The sequence below is a fragment of the Taurulus bubalis genome, assembly GCF_910589615.1.
Source record: "Taurulus bubalis genome assembly, chromosome: 1".
Classification (NCBI taxonomy): Eukaryota; Metazoa; Chordata; class Actinopteri; order Perciformes; family Cottidae; genus Taurulus; species Taurulus bubalis.
The window spans coordinates 45,970,053-45,984,889 of NC_136589.1; the positions used below are offsets into that span (position 1 = coordinate 45,970,053).

At 42.7% G+C, this 14,837-nt stretch overlaps 1 protein-coding gene across 1 annotated transcript; it reads right to left on the reverse strand.

Annotated features, from left to right (window-relative positions):
- Positions 1-2,287: 2,287 nt before the first annotated feature.
- Positions 2,288-14,530, reverse strand: pals1a (protein associated with LIN7 1, MAGUK p55 family member a). Its single transcript, XM_079224028.1, has 16 exons — positions 14,408-14,530; positions 13,034-13,211; positions 12,778-12,878; positions 11,370-11,477; positions 9,874-9,951; positions 9,585-9,725; positions 9,097-9,258; positions 8,107-8,184; positions 7,807-7,990; positions 7,629-7,700; positions 7,246-7,317; positions 6,364-6,531; positions 6,111-6,200; positions 4,926-5,038; positions 4,546-4,656; positions 2,288-4,443 (listed from the first exon to the last, which is right to left on the reverse strand). Exons 1-16 carry the CDS (start codon positions 14,492-14,494, stop codon positions 4,267-4,269), a joined length of 1,920 nt encoding a protein of 639 aa, XP_079080154.1. The 5' UTR covers positions 14,495-14,530; the 3' UTR covers positions 2,288-4,266.
- Between the last annotated feature and the right edge of the window lie 307 nt (positions 14,531-14,837).

The window sequence follows — 14,837 nt, forward strand, 5'->3', positions numbered from 1 at the left end:
CAGCCAAAGACCTTCGACGGAACAAGATAGTGAACGCCCTCAGAAGGATATAAGACTTTTTTTGTATTTTAAAATTAGTGGATTTCTGTGTGTTTGGTATTAATAATGAGTGACTTTTGATGTTGAATTTTCATTTTTGGTATATTCTTTTATTGAACAGAGTTTCTTAAAGCAGATTACAGATTATCATAACAAACCATGTTTCATTAGTGTCGGTATAATGACAAAATGATGGATGATTTCTTCATGTTTTATCATATTAACTACGGTTTGACTACTGTTAGTTCTTGCTTGTGTTAGCTAGTTAGCTGAACTGTAATTGACCATCCTCAAGAGTCAGTGCAGATTGGGTTAGCGACAGTTAGTTTACCAGATGTGTGCTAAACTCCCTAACTAACAGTGACCAACATCACCTACATATTTAGCCAGCACATTTTATTAATAACACATCACAGTACTTCGCCATGCACAGCAGACCTTTTTAGTTTTCACAAAGGTTATTTTATCTGTAATTTACTCAGACAGTTTCTATACTCACTTTTGTCTGAAAACCTTTTCAGAAATAGTTCTAAGATTATTTATTTTGTCCAATACCATAGTTGCTAGGAATATATTTCACAATGTTTGCCCATTTGAGAATGAAAAAAAACAAAAGATAATGTAACATAAACAAAAAACATAAAACAACATAAAAAAACATATGTTTTAGATCAGATATGGACTGATCTAAAATATAATAGAGACTTTTCTTCATGTGAAGATAAGATGTGATCAGATATCAAATTACATGCATACATAAAAGGAGGAGGCTCTGTCCTATATCATTGCAACATTAGAGGCAATATCATATCAAGTATGGATTACAAGGCCTTCGCGATTTACTTCATATGACAAAAGAACAGACAAACAGGATAATATAATTAAAAAAAGAAAAAACACTTCCAATACATTTTAACTTGTTTGATTTTTTTAAGGGGGGATTTCCCCTTTAAACTAACGCAGACAGGGGTTGGGGTAGTCATCTTGCTCTGCACTGAGACTCTCTGACGGCTCCTCAAACAGGTTGAAAAGGAAACCGAAGATCAGCTCAGATCAAAAGGACACAAAGGCCACATACAAGTGGCAGCAACTGATGACAAATTACTTCTAAATGTGTATTGTACTTTTTATATGAAGTCTTACACTTGATGTGAATGTTTCTGTTTTACTTTGCAGAGTAAAGCATTCAGTAAACGTGTGTTTAGTGGGAGAGTGGAGTGAGACGTGTTGATGCTGATCTCAGAGCAGTCTGAGTACATGTGGAGGAGTACAGGGAGGATCCGATCTGGAGAAAATCCCTGCACAGTGTGCTTTAGATGTCGGCATGATCAGACAGGTTTCATGTCCAGAACCAGACCAAACATGTAGCCGACACAAGCGAAATAAAGACGAAAGCAAAGCAGTCAGGTTGTTTTTGCTGAAGTGGTGGATCCGGGAGAATAAACTGCGGCATGGCAGTGGACTTTGTTCCACTTCAGAGATTCCGCGTGGTAATAATAATAATCTGTAGAACAGTGCCCCTATGTGGCTTATTTATTCTACTACACCTGGCCTCCTATAGATAGCCAGCAGGATATGGATGGATGTAAGCTTCAGTGTAATACAAAAGCTATAGTTTTCATGAATCCTTCAACTTTTTAAATAATGGTTCGTTATTTTCCATTGACTTAAGGAGTATGTAAATGATGGTAGAAATAAGTTGTAACAGTAATAGTAATGATACCTTGTAACGTCCATTCTTGACTGTAATCTAAAAATATAAATCTGAACTCATACTTGGTGGATGGAAGTACTTGGGAACAGTACGAGTGAAAAAATACTTAAACTCAAAGGCTCACTTACCAGCCTTTTCTTCAGGGCTTTCAACCACATTTCATGGCCTTCCACGAAGTATTAGGAACCGTGGACCATCAGTCACGTGATGACCTTTTTTTGGCCTGGTGTTCCTCACTGAGGTCGTGTGATGACGTTCCACCTGTTCCAGTCACTGATAAAGATCGTGAGGGATTTTCTTTTGTCACATAATAACCTGGTGTCGAAAATGTTAGCCAAAATCTAACAGTGTTGTAGCGTTCTCACAAAAAATACTGTAATATACTGTGTATTTTAATTTGGTGTATTTGAAGGCAAGAACACTGAACATCAACAGCAGGCCACTGTACATCAATGGTATTAGGCAATCTTTTTTTTTAATATTTACATGAAGAAACCGAAAAAGAACAAAAGAAAACAGTCAGTCATCTTCTATCAATCATCTATTTATTTATTTATTCATTGTGAATATTCATACAAAAAGCAGATTTACTCAGAAAGAAGTGATGTCTGATAAACAACAAGTGGTATCAATTAACTTTACATTCAATACAGTTAATTCCGCTTAGCTCCGCCCCCTCCTCCTGGACCAATGGCAGTTGAGGCAAAAGGTGAAACTTGCAATCCTATTGGTGCATTCTGGACATCATAAATCTATTTTTCAATATTACAAATATATAAATGCTCTAGCCAGTGATGAGTGATCATTCGTCAGGTCTATTTCAGGTCATAATAATACTTTGCTGTCTTCAAAGACAGGCACACACACACATCCATTCACACACACACACACTAAATATATCCATTCAAACTAAATATATAATAACTTCAGCATCACGACTAAAAACTACAACGCTCACGTTTCCTGTACCCGCTCAGGCGTCAGCTGTGATGAGATGGAACGAGTTAGCAGACGAGCCGGTCAGAGAGGAAATATCAAGTGCTGCGTCCTTTATTTAAGTGTCAATTGCAACAGTTTGATTTCACCCAGAGAGTCGCTCAGAAACCAGTCAGTCAACTGTCAGTCAGGGTGAAGAAGGCTGCAGCTTCAGGCCACAAGTGAAAAGACTTCTGGGGGAAGTCAGCGTCTAATGCACTGTTCTGGTGTGTGTGCGTGTGCGTGTGCGTGTGCGTTCTTCGTAGCAATAATGGCTCAGTGTGGATTTAAATTAGCACTTTATGAATCTAAGTGTGTGTGACTTTTCACATCGCACCGGGGGCCTCATCTGTGCTCGGGGCCAACTTACTGAATACAAAAACTAAAAAGTATGAACACAAAATCATATTTGTTTTTTTTTACACAGATTCTCGGCACTGCAAAAAGTTAAAAATAATTGTGACTGTGATATCTTAAATATTTTTCAATCCTAACGGTTGAAATGAGGACAGAGTGAAGGCAAAGGGTGCGTAATGAAGGAGAAAGAGCTCAGAGAGAAGAAGAAGAGGAGACTTTTCCAGGTCCATATTTTGGTCTCACTGAGAACTGACGAGGAGAAAGAGATGAGTCGTATAAACATCGCAGCTGGACACACACCTCAAGGACCATCAAACAAACACACACAACTACCTGTACTCTCTGCAGTACAACGGAGTAGTATTAGGGTCAATGGAAAGAGAAGACAAAAGTCTGGTTGTCATGAGAATAAAGCTGGAATTACAAGAAAAGGCACATTTCAATAATACATCAATACTTCTATGATAATAATTGTAGTATAAAAGGACATGTAGTCCACGGCTCCACACCCACGTCAACTGGACCGGTACACTAGAACTATTTTGTTTAGAGTCAGGCTATACCAACACACACCTGCACGGAAACTAATCTGCACGGTTTATATCCAAACATACAGGAGAACAATAACTACATTTTCTCTGTAATATTATTACTTTGTACTTGATATTGTTTTTTTTCAAGTGAAATCACAACTTTATCCCCAAATATGTAGGATTTTTTCGTAAGGCTTTTTCAAATGAAAAATTAAATTTTATTTGGTAATACTATGACAGAATATTATGATTATGACTTTTGCTAATAGTCTTGACTTTTTCTTGTAAAATTAGAAATTGAGCTCATAATATTTGAACTTTTTCTTCTAAAACTACATTATCTTATAATATGATGGTTGTTTTCTTTCTTTTTTTTACTTTATATCCTAATATTAAGACATTGTATTGTAAATGAACAACTTTAGGTTGTAATATTGTGATGATTCCCCATGAAACTACAACTTCATATCTTTCCAACTCTCAAAAGACTTGTCCTCTCCTGGCGGTACCAGCAACACACAGCGTCCTGTGTTGGACCAATAGACACGTGTACTCCGTCGTGACTCTCTGTGACTGGTGTGTGTGTGTGTGTGTGTGTGTGTGTGTGTGTGTGTGAGTGTGTGTGTGTGTGTGTGTGAGAGAGTGTTCTCAGCGTAGCCAGGAGCAGGGCACCCACTGGGGTTCAGTGTCCAGCTTGTTGATGAGTCGTAGCAGCTCGTTGAAGGCTTTGTCCTGGTCCGTGTTGACGATGACGGCGTCAAACAGGTGACCGCAGCTCTGCTCCATCTCCCGTGCTTTCTCAATGATGTCCCGCAGCTCATCGGGCTGTCCGCCACACACACACACACGAGGCAAACAGAGAGATGTAAACACCGGTGATATGTACCTGTGACCGCGAGTAAACAGGCAGAGTAGAAGAATGAATACCTTGGGGTTCTTGTTGTCTTTAGCCAATAGGGCTCGGAGTCTTTCCTGGGAGGGCGGAGCTATGAAGATGATGTAAGGCTTCAAGTCAGAACTCCTGAGCACCTTAAGAGCCTGCACACACACACACACACACACACACACACACACACACACACACACACACACACACACACACACACACACACACACACACACACACACACACACACACACACACACACACACACACACACACACACACACACACCTGTGAGGATTCAACCACAAACCTTTTAGCCAGTGTTCTGCGGTGCTCGGTCAGCGTGTGTGTGTGTGTGTGTGTGTGTGTGTGTGTGTGTGTGTGTGTGTGTGTGTGTGTGTGTGTGTGTGTGTTCACTCACCTGTGTGTGCAGACAGAGCACACAGATCTTTCCAGTGTTGATGACCTGTCTCACTGAGTCCGTGCTCGTCCCGTACAGGTTCTTCTCAAAGTCCCCGGACTCGATCAGCTTCCCTGGGAACAGACCGCAGAGGGGGACCGTCATTCGTGCTGATGCCATGTCCTTTTGTCCGGACGAGGACGGGTCGTCTATGGCGTTATTCTGACAGTTACACACCCTCTATAGCAGCGGGTGTGACGCTCGCCATCTCCTGTCATGCTGGAACCTTTCATTTGCTTAATTCAACCGGAAAATCATACTGTTTCTCTCTGGCTCCATTTGGTGAGGGGCTTATGATACCGTCACAATCCATTTTCATGGATACGTTTTGGAACCAACCACACCATGGAGTAGCAGTTCCTGTTTGCACTGTGACCATGGAAGGGCGGACAGCGTCTGCGTACATGGGCGTGTCCTCACAAGCAGATGGAGGAAGTTACGCCGCATGCACACGTGCATCAATCAGAGGCTGAGGGTTTGATGCTGCATCATTTAATTAATGTGCAGAGACACACACACATACTGTGTATAAGAAGTGGACCTAGACATAGTTCTTTTGCAACCAGAAGGGACTCTAGACTAGAGGGTGCAGCCAAGTACAACTGACTGCTGAGTGTGACAAGTTAAAGCAACCAAAATGTTACCATTAACCTTCATCAACTTAAAACACACTGCGAAAGGGTCGAAGTTTTCTAATAACAAGGCAGCCTCGCCCTAAAGAATCCCCTGCTTTATGGTCTGTTTGACTCTAAATTACCATAATTTACTAAATAGAAGAAGACTTGAAACTAGAGATTGAGACATAAACTCATGTTTACAATGTTTACTGAGGGAATAAATCAAGAGAGAATGGATGCAACTATATGCTGCAAATTATCCATTAGATGCCGTTGAGGCTTTCTTGCTCCCACATTCACCTGTAAAGCACATTTTCTAAGTCTCGACTCATAAATGAGACTTCTAAATACTTTTAGCGTGATCGCTTGAGAATTATATTTTGTCAATTGTGAATGAGTGAAATTGAGTACACCCTGGACGGAGCTGGTCCTTTACGGGTGAAAAAAACGAGCAGTTGGACACCGAGTGAAGAATGTCACTCTAAATAATCCATTGACAGTCAGAGTATCGAGTAACATGAAACCGTACCTGCTGACAGTTCTGCCTCAAAGGTCTGACGAGACACAAAGTGGTAATCTCGACCACTCAGCTCGCAATCCCGACGGCTCCGCGTGGTGTCTACGAGAGACCAAGAGAGACACACACACACACACACACACACACACACACACACACACACACACACACACAGGTTAGTATATCCACAAACACATAAAGCATGTGTATCGTGTACAGTGTGTGTGTGTGTGTGTGTGTGTGTGTGTGCGTGTGTTGGTCTTACGGGGTACAGCTCCAGCGAAGCGTTCTGGTTGACTGTTGAGCAGTCTCTGTCTCAGCTCCACCTGCCCGCAGCTGGTTGGACCAATCAGTGCAATCGGCCGCTTCCTATTGGCCGGCTGGTGGTACAGAGCCATCTCCTCGTAGGTGAGAATCTCCTCGTTGTCAATGTCTGGGCAAATGGACCGAAAGAACGGAATGAGAAAGTTATAATGGGGAGATACTGGAAGGAGAGATTAGACGCAGAAACTAAGTCTATCACAGAAGAGAGGAAACAATGACTAAGATGATGACGTATCCAAGATGAACTGGTCGAGGCTTAAGCCAGCAAGTCAGGAGCAAACAGTTGATTTCATTTCTTTAGAAAAATAGTTCTGTATTTAGACTCTGTGAATGGTGATGACACTAAAATAAGAAATAATGAGGGGGGAATGCAAGGTTGGATCAACCTCATCACACCGAGGACGTGAGCCACCGAGTGCAAAGCATATGAATTGCATTAGTATTTATCTATGTTCACAAAAGAACAAAGAAAGCCTGTAAATGTATCTTTCAGGAGCTTTGCTCCGACAATTAAGATACTACTGTATAGATGCTATTCAGACGGCATTCATATTTTACTTAGAACTCTGAACATATTCAGAGGTTTTGTGTTTTTTCACATATACTTACAAGAGTTTTCTCGTAAATGTCCCACTTTAATCCAGTTAAATCAGAGTACACCTCACCCTCCCTCATCATTTTTCTGTTAACATACAATGGCCCTAATAAGCCGTCGTAGACACCCACTCATGCCCAATTCAATTTTATAATATTCCAATATTCTTCACAGCTGGTCATCCATTACTACATTTACGAGCAGTTTACAAGCCACAGAAAGTCCTACCATCGGTCCTGTGAATGTTGTACAGCAGCTTCTTTCTCTTCCTCTTGTTCTTCTTCGCGCACCACAGCTTCCCTGTAAACAAGCATTTACACACACTTTTGAGCCAAAAGGAACATGTGTTCTTTACTAAAGCAATTATTTTAGTTTGAGTTTTGGAATTTATGAATGTGTGGTGGTGGGAAATGGTTTCCTGTTCGGTAGCTAACTGTAAAATTGGGCACCAACAAACTCCCTCAAGTGAATCAGGTATTTCCTGCGGCTCCTCTGGACATTAGTCCAGTCATTAAATAAAAGATACAACAATCTACATTCTGTACATTGTACACTAAAAAGACTGTACAGCATGCTATCATGGTTACGGTGCAGCGAGGAGAGCAACGGACCAGACTTCTCCGGCTCCTTGTCTTCTTCTATGGTCTGTTTCATGGCTTCTCTCTGCTGCTGGAAACTCTTCCCTGAGGAGGAAAAGAGAATATGAGAGCAACATAATTGACCAAGTAGCCTTCAAATGCTCTTATAAAAAACACCCAAGACAACAACAACACGGACAGAAGAAAGTACCTGGCACCAGTCCGGCTAGAGGCTGGTTGTCCTCGTCTCCGTCCCTGTACGCCTGCCACCAGTTGGGGTCCGACTGGCTGATGATGTGGAGAATATCTCCTTTCTGGAAGGACAGGCCCAGCTCTCTGCACGGCACGTAGGGGTCATCTGATGGGTCGTAGTCGAAATGGGCCTTCACGTGGACCTGGAGGAGCAAGAGAGGAGGCCGGGAACAAAAAGTCAAGACATTTTTACTTCAGCCGACACCTTTTGAAATCTGCTCATCCTCGAGCCTTCGGGTGTTCATGACTCGGTACTCACCACAGACTCTTTGACGGGAGGAGGTTTGCTCTGAATACTGGGAATAAGCACGAAGGTCAGCAGGCCGTGCATGTCCGCCTGTCACACACACACACACACACACACACACACACACGCTATTATAAACTATGCATTTTGCATCGAACCTTTAAACATTTACCTTTAATACCTTTAATCATCTCGACACAAATCACAAATCAGTGGGATGGAGGTAGAATGTGCCGAAAAGTTAAATGTTAAAAATAAATGGCCTAGTCAAAATAATGGCCTAAGTAATTTTTTCAGGTTTTTCAGAAAACACAAAAAACAAATACCAATGTAATCGGGGTTCACAAGCTGCCTCTAGACACTGCACAACAGACATACTGTAATAACGGTCAAATTATGTTATGATTACTAATATTATGTTCGAGTGAGATTTTCATTGGCAAAAATGCTAACTAAATTGCTAGCTTAAATGCTATCTTCACAATGCCATCTTGAAAAGCTTGTAAAATGGCCTAAGTCACACTCTTGACATAGACCATTATACTACAGGGGTAGAATCACATGATCTGTTCAACTGAGGATGTAGGACATTTTGGCCAGTACCATGAGGAGATGATTTAGGCAAGAAAATAATTTTTGTCAAAAAATTACTCAGGCCATTATTTTAGGAAGGTGACGATATGACAAGGCTGAACATGCATGTAAACGCATATGGTAAAGATAATATAACTACTGAAAGTGAAAACACTTTTCTTTAACCTTGATTTAGCCAGGATAATCCCATTGAAATTTTTGATTACTTTTACAAGGTGGTCCTGGCATAAAGGTTTCACCATAAATAAATAAAAACACAGATAACTGACTTAAAGAGAACACTAAAAAACTTAAAACAAACCAGCAGAACTTGAATAATGTTCATTCTTCACACTGATGTATTCCATGAATCACTCTGTTCCCACCTAGTGAAGGTCCAGGAACTATGGGAACTGTGGATACACTTACAAGTATGTCAAAGACTTGGTTGACATCTTTTCCTCTGATCTCTATGCTGTTGATCTCCAGTATTTCATCTCCTTCTGATAGAAGTCCACTCCGCTCAGCTGCTCCCCCTCGAACGATGCGACTGATCACTACACTGTCCATCTCATTTCGCACAGTCGCCCCCTACAGAAACACAGTGGAATTACGGCATGTCTTAGTTATTCACAGCATATCACGTGCTGTACATTGACCGCAGGAAAGAACAGGCTGGTACTTTACAAGAAGAGAATCAGAGATTCTACTGAAATAAATCACATGATATGCTTTACGGAGAGCAACAAAACAAGGCAGAACATTCATAAAGTATTTGCCTGTGTTATCTTCAGTTCAACTACTGGGTTTAGTTTGGAAAGATGATTTAATTGAGTGCAATTAAAGCAATAAAAGACCCCAGTAATTGTGGCAGGAGGTCAGCTCTCCATGTAGCTGCCTTCTCAAGCGCCTCTTACCAGCGGGATGTCCTGGGCTTTCTCTATGCGAACTATCTTCACAGTCTCTCCTCCCCACTGGGTCAGTGTCTCTCCCTCGGAGGGCAGCGGCTCAGGCTGCATCTCCGTCTCCGCTATGCTGTCATGGGCCAGGAGCAATGACTGCACAACACACACACACACACACACACACACACACACACACACACACACACACACACACACACACACACACACACACACCTCAGCGACAGGTCTGGAGCAATGATTTTCAGGTGTCTTCCCTAATAAGCCGCCTGCGTGTCTCTACCTGGATGTGTGTGTCTGACAGCAGGCTGTGGAGTTCCAGGCCCTCTTTGTTCTGACTCGACTGGATGAGACTCCTGGTCTGGAAACCGTGGCGACAAAAAACATCATCACGGGCACATTATATTGGCATATTATCAGCGTAGCAAGTGCAGCCATTTATGAACATAATAGTGATTTTGCGATGTATTTGATGGAGCAAAGGCTTGTTTAAAATGCGACAGGACCCATCTATGCTCTAAATGATATACGTGCTGCTCTCTAAAAAGAAATAAGCTCATAAGTTTTTTACTTTAATTTGTTCTGGAGAAAGGTCCCCGTCAGGCTCACGATGTGTTCCTGAAGCGCAGACCTGTTCTTCACAAATGATGAATTCCATTATCCTCGTAACTTGAAAGTACAGTTCATCCTAGTTAGCGTTTAAACACCCTGCCGGACTCCATTAAAGGGCACGAGACTGCAGGGCCGTGTGCACACGCAGGAATATATATATATATATATATATTATTTTTTAAAGGCGAGAGAATGAAGTTGAGAACGCTAAAAGAAAAGTCTAAAGAGGATTGGAGCACTGGACTCCAAATGTCCCAAAAAACTATTTCAAAAGGAAACTATTCTTCAGAGTTGTTTTGTCCCCAATTTTCAAAATGGGTAAGAATGAAAAAATAGTTCCAATCTGCACCTAATATGAAGTCAAGCTAAGAGGAGAAACGCTCGTACGGTATTTAGAGGGCCCGTTTATATCTTCTCATCACTTCTTTTCCACTTCGTTATCAGTGACAAAGGAGCATGTTTCTGGCAGTGCAGTGTGGAAGCTGAAAGCTTTTCCTGCTTTAAAGCCAAATGCGGGGCAGGGGGCGGAGATGCCAACGTGGAGCAGAAATAATGCGCTGCTCTTTAATGAGATTCCACTGAAACGCGCCATGACTAGCTCCGACAGCTCGCCGACTCAACTCTGTGGCAGAGAATACAATATCTGCAGCACTGATCCAACGAGCAGCCTGGATGTCCCCTTCACTTGAGCGGGTTCTCCTCGACATGGTGCCGTCTGGTAGTCGCCCATGAGGAGAGCCGACTTCACAGAGTTACAACATGTCCGTCCGTCCGCCAAGCGGCTCTCTCCTCCTGATGAATCATTGAGTCTGAGCTCAAACTGACCACGGCAGCATTCATTATGAACGGGCTGTTGTTTTAAAATGTGATTGCAACATAAAAGACTTGGCTGACAAGAATGTGTGTGTGTGTGTGTGTGTGTGTGTGTGTGTGTGTGTGTGTGTGTGTGTGTGTGTGTGTGTGTGTGTGCGTGCGTGTGTGTGTGTGTGTGCGTGCGATGCACACCGCTCTAATTGATGCTGAACAGAGCTGCTCTGTCTCCAACCTCGTTATTACAGTATATACTCGCTGACCTGGACTGTGTGTGCGTTAGCTTTCTGTCTGATGAACATGATGCGGCGAGAATTGTGTCGTTGAAAATGTGAAATGAAGTAAGCGATGACATACCTCCATGGCCAGCTGAAGAGCCTGCTGTGTCTGTGGGTACGGAGGAGAGGGTCGGTGCATGCTGGTGGCCACAGCATTGTGGATCTTCAGCGCTGACTGGAAGTCAGACTGAAGGAGAACAAAAAAGACACGGTGAGTATCTGAAAGTCCCCCTATGCCTGTGGTTACATTGTTTAAAAAGGGAAATCAAAATGCAATTAAATTATTACTTTAAAGAGTTTCAGTTAATATACGTTTTTGATTTGGGACTTTCTAAGTAAAAAAAAAAAGTGTTTTGTTTTTAGGCATTAGTCGGCCCCTGATGGCTACTTTTTGGCCCATTCAGCACGTTGAAAGTTCAAATGAATCAGTGCACGAGAAGAGAAACGGACGCGAGGAAAAGCAAGCAAACGATTAAAGTCTCATTTTACGCCGCGTCCATCATTCCAAGTCACGAACATTTCCACAACGACGCGGAATGAAAGCCAGAGTGGTGAGAAAGCGGTGAGCCGTCGCTGATTTGTTTTATGTATGTTACATAACGATTATTAGTCACAACAATTAGAATGTCAAGGTTATAAATTAATCTTCAAAGCTCTGAATGAATGAATGAATAATGAATGAATATATACTTTATTAATCCCCAAGGGGACATTTTTTTGTCGTCATCAGTAGCGCCTTACAATTGAAGATACAAACACACAAGATAAAAGATCAAATATATAAAGAAGCAACAGGGATGAAAGATATATACAAATTAAAATAAAGTCATATATATATACACAATAAAATAGAATAGAATACAACTAACTGGAGAATATATTTATATTTACAGCCGCAGAGTGTATTAATTAATTAAGTAAATTAGATAAGTAAACCTGAACATGAACCTTTTCATGTACAGTCCTCGTCGCTACATTCCAAAGGTCCAGTATTCTACGCACCCTTGGGACAAACAGGCGAGAGGAAATGTAAAGGGTTCATCTAGTGTTTGACTAGTCAACAATGTTCGGTGCCGCAAACTCCACCCCAACAGGACAATTTGGAAAGGAGGCAGAAATTTTTTTTCCCTGCAGCCACAAAAGCCCTTTCAAAGCTTTCTGATGCTGACGATCGCTACAACGTTCCGGGACAAACACTGAATTATTTGTTAGCGTTGGGCATAAAAATATCCAACTCAAGTAATATTTAATACAAAAGAGATCCGTAGACTCTGTTTGAATTGTCCATGTTTAGCCGCCGGCCTGCCTCCTCCCCATCCGCGATCCTTCATGCCAACTGTACAAATCTGGTCAGGCCTCTGTTGTCATGGATGCTCGAGCTGAGACGGCGGTGACCGCACCCTCTTTGTAAAGCGCTTCTGCGTCGTAAAAATACCACAATTACTTATTGACCCGGGGCGCTCTCCATCCAGCTGCCTTCACGTTACCTTGTTTAGTAGTGCATAAACCAGCTCCACGTCATTCTGACTCTGCTGATCGGACAGGCAGCCCCGGACCTGCTTCAGTGACAGCAGCAGCTCCTCCAACTCTGAACGAACGCACACACACACACACACACACACACACACACACACACACACACACACACACACACACACACACACACACACACACACACACACACACACGACTATAGCGTCACAAGAGAAAAGACGACAATTGGCTCAATATGTGTGTTTGTACCCAGCAGTGCGTGTGTGTGCTGAGTGCCGAGCGGCGGCTGCTGCGGTGTGTGCGAGTCTTGCAGGAATGTGGGGTTGTCGATGCCGATGTGGGGATGCTGGGAGAGCTTCCTGAGTCGGAGCGAGGCGTTCAGGTCCAGCTGCCGACCCTCCTCCTCTCTGCGGCGGCGGAGATCCTCCTGACGCACGTACGGACACACAAAGGCATCATAGATGGAAATGCAAGTGGTGTTTTGAAAAGGCGGTCACTTCTCTGTTGATGTCTTGGACCGTGCAGCACTCAGTTTACATCGTAAAATAACACTAAAACAACACTCTTCTGTCTCACTTTTGATGAAAAGAAATTGATTGAAAGGTCGTTTTGTACATTAGACAATCGAGGCGATGGTCAGCTGACACCTGGGAGGACCTTAAAACAACCAACCAATATTTGTTCACGTTCTATTCATTTAGAAACGAGGTAACTTTTTGCTTCTGCTTTGTTCGTCATATCTAAAACTGTAGACCAAAGTCCGATAGAAAATAATCATAATACAAATTGCCAACACAATGTTTTTCTCAAATCTTTCAACACAACATTGTTTGTGGAGATGTTTACTGTGGGAGACTATAGGTGATATACACACATATACTGTATATATCAGCAATTTTTGCTTATGTAAATCACGTTCACAGTCACGCAGCAGTGAAGGTCGGCACGGTCTTTTTTCCTGTGTGTAGATGATGACGTCCGCTATCAGACGAGACCAATATAGTATGAACGGTACTTCAAGGAAATGGACGTTCACAAGGCACAGCTACTGCGTTGTGATAATGGGATATGTAGGAAGCAGCTTTACCCAAACATGGCACCGAAAGTCAGTATAAATATGGTTCTACTGCAACTACTTAGACCAATCAATTTATGTGAGTTGTGAGTCTCCCAACTTTACAGAAGTGGAACACTAAGTCGTTCTTTCTCTTTGCCATGTTTACAGGTGTGCATGGGAAAAATGCCCCATATGCCCCTATTGGTCTACTGCACAGAATGGTAGTCATGGAGAGGCTCATTTTTAATGATATAAACATTTGGGGTAGTTAACGTTCTTACAATTCATCGTATCTTATAAGTGTATCATGTGTTTTGTTTCTAAATTCCTAAACGGCAAAGTAACTAAAGTCAGATATTTTATTTATTTAGGGCATTGAAAGTGTAAATGAGCATACTACTACTATACTATCCGCCACCGCAAAGACTGCACTGGTCAGCACACTGGTCTGTTATTTCTACTCTATTAGTCAGTTCCCATTCCAGGTTTGCACGGCCTTGGTTGTTTTTAAATGAACATTATACCTGCGCGCGTGTGCGTGCGCGTGTGCGTGTGCGCGTGTGTACCTGGTGCTGTCGTATCCTCTCCAGCTGTGCGGACCGTCGGACCGGCAGCGTTCGACTGCCCAGCTCTCCCGGACAGTCGACGGCCATCTCCCGGTGCTGCGGTCCTCCCCTCAGTTCTTCATCTCCTCCTCCTCCTCCTCCCCCCTCCTCAGCGACATGGCCGTTCAGATGGGAGGTCGTCATCCCTCGGAGTGGGCGTGTGTGGATTGTGGGGACGTTACGGTATGTGTATCTAGATACCAGGCAGGTCTAGGAGGGCAGCTCGGTAAACAGGGCGGCCATGACACCTTCACCATGTGGAGAAAGCAGAAAATGTAGTCATTAATCTAGTTAGAGACATTCCGAGTCAGCTATGTAATATGAGGAGGTTTCCTTATATCCAGTAGGCACTGGCCTTTACACTATCGGACCCAGGTCTCATGAACGGGGA

What these genes read in the sequence shown, in the direction of transcription:
- pals1a (XM_079224028.1), bottom strand. Translation starts at nt 14,494, where the DNA reads ATGGCCGTCGACTGTCCGGGAGAGCTGGGCAGTCGAACGCTGCCGGTC. An exon ending in CTTCGCTGGAGCTGTACCCC is followed by an intron (nt 6,201 to 6,363) that starts GTAAGACCAACA and finishes GGTCTCTCGTAG; the next exon opens with ACACCACGCGGAGCCGTCGG. An exon ending in TGAGGCAGAACTGTCAGCAG is followed by an intron (nt 5,039 to 6,110) that starts GTACGGTTTCAT and finishes GTCTGTTCCCAG; the next exon opens with GGAAGCTGATCGAGTCCGGG.